Below are 5,664 nucleotides of genomic sequence, written 5' to 3'. Positions count from 1 at the left end.
CTCGTTTCGAGCTCTATTTTCAAAGCTCGTGCTCGGCTCGTTTACTATTTATCAATTAATTTTTATACAATTATAATTGTTTTTATATATTCTTTTGTATTATAACTGTATGTATAAAATAATATATATTATTTAGTTATTTTTATTTATTTTTTTCATTTATGCTGATTAATAACTATTAAATATATATTTTAAAAAAACTATATAAATGACAGACTCGTTTAGGCTTACGAGCCGGCTTGAGCTTGATAAGTGAAGCTCAGGCTCGGGCTTGTTTATTAAACGAACTTACTATTAGGCTCAATCGGCCTTTTTAACGAGCTGATCTCGAGTAGCTCGCGAGGAGCTCGACTCATTTGCATCCCTACTCATAAGCGAACCCCTCTGTTGACACCCCTAAGTCTATGTTCGAGTCATGAAATGACTTTTCCTTTATTGATTTGGTGTTAGACTTGTATATATGCACTCACATTAGAACATCTTCAAGAGTATTTTTTTATGTTTTATTCATTTAAAACGCTTGTTTATTCTTTATGCATAATATACCGCAATTTTTTTTACACATTTCACCTGTCTTTATTCCACAGAAATCGGAGCAAGATGGGGCTTCTGATCAGAAGTAGTGCTTCCGTTATATTGTGACTTCTCCAGTCTTTATGAGCATCCCTCTTAAATTCTGCTATTCGGTTCATTTCAGAAACACCAAATTTACTCATGCCGTTTTCTTGTTTACTGAGACTTGATCCAGGTGTTGATTTATGATGGTTTTGTGTTATTTGACATATATAGTTGTTTGAACAGCACAAATATTAAAGCAGATGAAGTTGCTATAATAATTTGAATTTCTTATTGACATATTGAGTGTTTTTTGTGTCTAGTCTGCTTATCTCATCAACATAAGGCTTTCATTACTTTAGTTAAGGTGTAATAGTTTTCTGTTGCTGTTTTATTAGATTATATTGCTTTTGCTAGCTATTTATTTTGGTCACACACCATATAGTATTATTATTATTTTATTATTACTAGTATTGTTTTATTATTATTATTATTATTATTATTATTATTATTATTATATATTGCCTCATACATATGTATTACAGAGCTGAGGGTCTCTCTGAAAGCCACCTCTTTATCCCGTTGGATAGAGGTACGGTGTGCCTACATCCCATCCTCCCTAGACCCTACCTATAGCTTTGCTGTTGGTGGGACTTAACTGGGTATGATTGATTGATTGATTGATTGCTTTTGCTAGCTACCTTTGTTTCGCTCTTTTAAAAACTTTATACATTTTAGTTATTAAGATGAGCTTTTTTATTCTCTAAAACATAATAGGCTTTTACCTTCTTTCTGTTTTATTTAGAAATTGTCACCAATGTACTGTTTTGTTCCTGGTAGGTCATCGTGTATTCGTGTTATAAGGTTACAACACTTTCATAAGTTTTATGATTGGTGAAACATTTTATAGAAAATGGCGCTTAGTTTAGTGATAACTTGGATGAGCAGTTGCAAGTGAGCTCAGCAATGGAAACTTAATCCTCAATATAAGTTACTACTAAGAAATGGCATTCTTGATCAGTGGTAAGTAGTTACAGCTACTAAGAGTAATAACTTAAGTTCAGTGGTAACAATGTTCAGTACTAACTCAAAGCAGCGGTAAGTCTCTGATGAAGTTTTCACCGATGCAGTTATAACTTAAAACGCCTTACCCTTTCACACCATTTCAACCTAGCAGTTATGATTGTCCCCTACCTATTAAAAGAGAGAGATTTGGTAGTTTGAAACACACGAACTGGAACTTCGTTTTTCACCAAGAATTCATTCTCAATTCTTTTTATAAATTTTATGCCTTATTCGATTACAAAATACTTTAAATCTGAAAGTGAGACACGATTCAGGATGCTATCCCCATCCCGAACATTTTAAAAATACTAATTTCACAATGACGATGTGTTCGTAAACTAGAACTTCACAAGCCCAGCAACTGTAGATAAGACATAAGAGTCTGCAGTTTTGTAACTTCTGCAATAGTTATAGGCTGTAACTTGAGGAAGTTATTTGATCAAAATCAAATGAATACAATCAAAAACAAATACAACATCCTCTTGTGCTACATGTGCAAAACATACAATGGTAATGGTACTTAAAAAGTCAAGATTCCTACTTCTAAACAACCTTAACCTTAAAAATCACCTTCTGAATCACTAGAATTATCAGGTTTAAAATACAACTGCATGTTTTGGACCATTAACGGGCTCCGTGTGGACGGTGACGCGGGACCCACACTCTTCACATTCTTCTGCTGCACCTTCCTACTAAGATCCACGCACACTTGATCCACCATGTCAAGAAAATCTTTAACAACACCAAATATTTCAAGTTTGAAAGATCCAATCTGGTAAAAATCAGTAGTTTTCTTTACAAGCTGCATAACCCTTGTTTGTTCTTCCCTAACAACCTTTAGCTCATCTTCACATTCTTCTAAAAACTCCTTCATTTCCTTCACAAACCCGTCTCGTCCACCGGCCCCACATTGTGTAACGAGCTCCCGAATCTCATTGACACGCGCAGTCAGATTCGGGCTAATGTTAATCAAACTGTCATAATCTAATACCGCGGATCTCTTCACGTTTGAGAAGTCTCTACTTATTCCTCCAAGAACGGGTAAACCCAATATTAAATACTGTTGATCTCTCTCTTCTTTCGCTAGCATTGTGTCATAATCTTGGTTATTAATATTAGTCGCACACCGTTTACCTTCGGCCCGAACCACTTGTTCCACGACAAAATGAAGTAAAGTGGTCTTTCCATCACTGCTCTTAACATAAGATAGTTTCCTAAGAGCACTAAGATTAAACCCTTTAGCGTCACCTCTTGCGGTTCCAGCGTTCATGCGATTACCCGCCTTTAGAATAGCTTCTAGAAGCTTCCGAAACATCCCGGGAGCTCTTAACTCTTTACATCCTGATTCAATGGTTTGTAATGATTCTTTCAGATGCAGTATCTCCGGGTCATAGTTTGATCTAAACAACATAGCGTTGATCCGTGTGAATGCTGTCGGGATGGCTTTAAGTATATGATACAGGAAAGATTCAGCATCCGGGAGTTTCGTCGGGTTCCCGTTGAATTGGAGGATTCTAGAAGCTTCTTCTACAGTTGGTGATATTATTGTTAGCTTTTCAAGAATGTCTCCATTTAATCCTCTACCTTCTGATATCGCTTCAATGATCTCTTTGCGGGACGTTCCTAGCGATTTGAGTACGATTGCTATGTTTTGTGATTTTCGCGGATCAAGAAGTGAAATTTGAACATTTGGAGTTGAATTTGAGGCGGGTGATAAGTATTTTGCTTCTGTTGTTTTCGTCTTTGTGGCGTTGTAACCGAACAAGGTTTCTATAAGCTCATCATCAAACCTGGTATCATAAATTTAATAATAACAAAAATGAGAATTCAATGGCTGTTATGACCCCACGATCTATGAATTTAGTTTGCTACCAAAGCTCGGTTGACTTCTGTTTCGATGTAAAAAGTTGTTACATTGAAAAAGAAGAAGAACCGTTTTGTTCAAAATATTAAATTTTTTATTACCTTAACGAGCCATCTACAATTTCGTTCCACACGACGGAATGATCTGCATCAGTATTCACTTTATCCCAGTGAAAAGGCTTCATCTTTTTCTGGATTTCATTATAACCTTTTGAGCGTTCTTCGTGTTCTTTGTTTTCATCAAGCGCCCTTAGTTTTGGCGCAGTAGGTGGTTTCATTGTTGAACTAACGCTTCCTGTATGAGGCGGTGGAGGCGGCACTGCAGGGTTCCTTCTTGGGAACACTGGCGACGGCGGCGGTGCTTTAGAAGCTATCTTTCTAGGAAATGCTGGTGCCGGTGGTGGTGGTGGCGGTGGTGGGGTTGGAGGAGATGGCGTCTGCAACGATCGTGGTGGTGGCGGGGGTGGTGGTGGTGATGACATTTTTAATGTAACTGGTGGTGGTTGCGGTGGCGGCTCATGAATGCTGCTATCGACTCGTTTTTCATGTTCTTCTATCGAGTTCCATACACAAGTTCTTATTTGTCCGTCTTCAAGCTTTCGCAAATAAAGAACTTCTAAACCATTTTCTTCTACCAAAACTCCTTTCAAAGTGCCACCTCGTTGCCTCAGTTCTCGGGTATTCATGATCGAATCTTCTCGTCCAATCTTCAAACCGAAATCAATCCGTCTCTTTTTAGCCATAACATACCTATAGAAAAAATAAAAACAAATTCCAGAAAGTAATAACATCGTTAAAGCGGTTATAAACACCGCCTCAATCGTTGAGTGAGCCATTTAAGCTTTCTGGTAGTTCGAACAAAAACGATGATGTTTTTTTGTTGATCAACGTGATGAACTGATAATAGGTCACATCAGTAATTAGGCCTGCATATGATTATTTCCTGTAACTTATGACAAAACTGTTTTTATCATCTAATTAAAAAAGAATTAGTAATCTGAATATTGACATATGCCAATGGTTGTATTTGTTGTTTGTTATAATAATATTGTTTTAGTTGGCCGTTTACATAAGCTTGGCCTGCAGCCTATGGGGTGTACATCACCGTCGTTGTCACCGAATTTATTATACAAACAATGTGTTTGTGTGTTTTTGCCGCAGACGTTATGATTGATAATGTAAGATGATTACAATAAGCATTGTAGATTAACTCGGTTCACGCTTTGTGACGCTAACAAGGAAGAATATTAATGTGGTAAGTTCAAAAACAAACACATTTCCTTTCTGAAACTCCCACTATCCAATACTTACTATACGAAAAACGAAACTACATCGTCGACGCTAGTTAAAAAATTGTTATGTAATGGGTCAAGTTGATCTATCCAAAACATATAGCATATTGATTCGGGTCAGTGTTGTAAAAAGTCTTAACTTAAAATGGGTCTAATATGGTGACTTCACTTGACTTCACATGTAATAGTTTTGAGTTCTTAATAGATTCTAAATACTATTTGCTGGATAACATACTCTTAATCATATACTCGTCATCATGCTTCAAAAATGTATCATTTGATACCATACTTGTCTCAAATCTATAAAACTTTATTTTAATTACATGTGCCACGTCTCCTAGGACATGTTTGGAATTAAGTTCGAAAACAACTGATTGACTTATTAGCTTTTTCAAAAAGTCATTTCGAAAAGCCAGAATTTAGGGATTTTCGAAAACACCTATTTAATTCTTTCGAAAATCTAAAATAAGATGGACTTTTGTGTTTGCCAAATAAACTTTTAACTTATTGGTTTTCTGGCTTTTTTAAAAGTCAGTAAATTAATAAGTTGTTTTCAAACTCAATCCCATACTCGGGCCGCCGGGCCGGGCATCATCATTATGTTTCAGTTTTCTTACTTTTCTTTTTATTTGTAGTGTAATTAAGGTTTTTACCATGCCACTTTCAAGGGATAGTAAAGACGTAGTTTCCACAAACATGTCATAATTTTTAAAGTGTATCTTTTAATTCTTTACCTCTCTATATTTTATACACTAGTTATACAACTTATCAGTATTATATTATTACAAAAATAATTATAGTCGTACAATCTTTATGATATTCTCATTTTTATCAAAGAAAAAAACTTCAAACATTTTTGATTTTTCACTTGCTTAGTCATTATGATTTG

The 5,664-nt window shown here is 35.7% G+C and overlaps 1 protein-coding gene across 1 annotated transcript; it reads right to left on the bottom strand.

Annotated features, from left to right (window-relative positions):
• Positions 1-2,140: 2,140 nt before the first annotated feature.
• On the bottom strand, positions 2,141-4,319 carry LOC143564307 (formin-like protein 4). Its single transcript, XM_077051620.1, has 2 exons — positions 3,586-4,319; positions 2,141-3,410 (listed from the first exon to the last, which is right to left on the bottom strand). Exons 1-2 carry the CDS (start codon positions 4,317-4,319, stop codon positions 2,180-2,182), a joined length of 1,965 nt encoding a protein of 654 aa, XP_076907735.1. The 3' UTR covers positions 2,141-2,179.
• Positions 4,320-5,664: the final 1,345 nt, after the last annotated feature.

Source organism: Bidens hawaiensis, unplaced genomic scaffold (genome assembly GCF_021521415.1).
Source record: "Bidens hawaiensis isolate Kalapana, Puna unplaced genomic scaffold, B.hawaiensis_p1.1 tig00021984_1, whole genome shotgun sequence".
Classification (NCBI taxonomy): domain Eukaryota; kingdom Viridiplantae; phylum Streptophyta; class Magnoliopsida; order Asterales; family Asteraceae; genus Bidens; species Bidens hawaiensis.
This window is presented reverse-complemented; position numbering and strand designations above follow the sequence as displayed.

Excerpts from the sequence above, each read along its gene's own strand:
- LOC143564307 (XM_077051620.1), bottom strand. The coding sequence starts at position 4,319 with ATGGCTCACTCAACGATTGAGGCGGTGTTTATAACCGCTTTAACGATG. Across the intron at positions 3,411-3,585 it reads ATTGTAGATGGCTCGTTAAG|GTTTGATGATGAGCTTATAG; the intron begins GTAATAAAAAAT and ends TTATGATACCAG.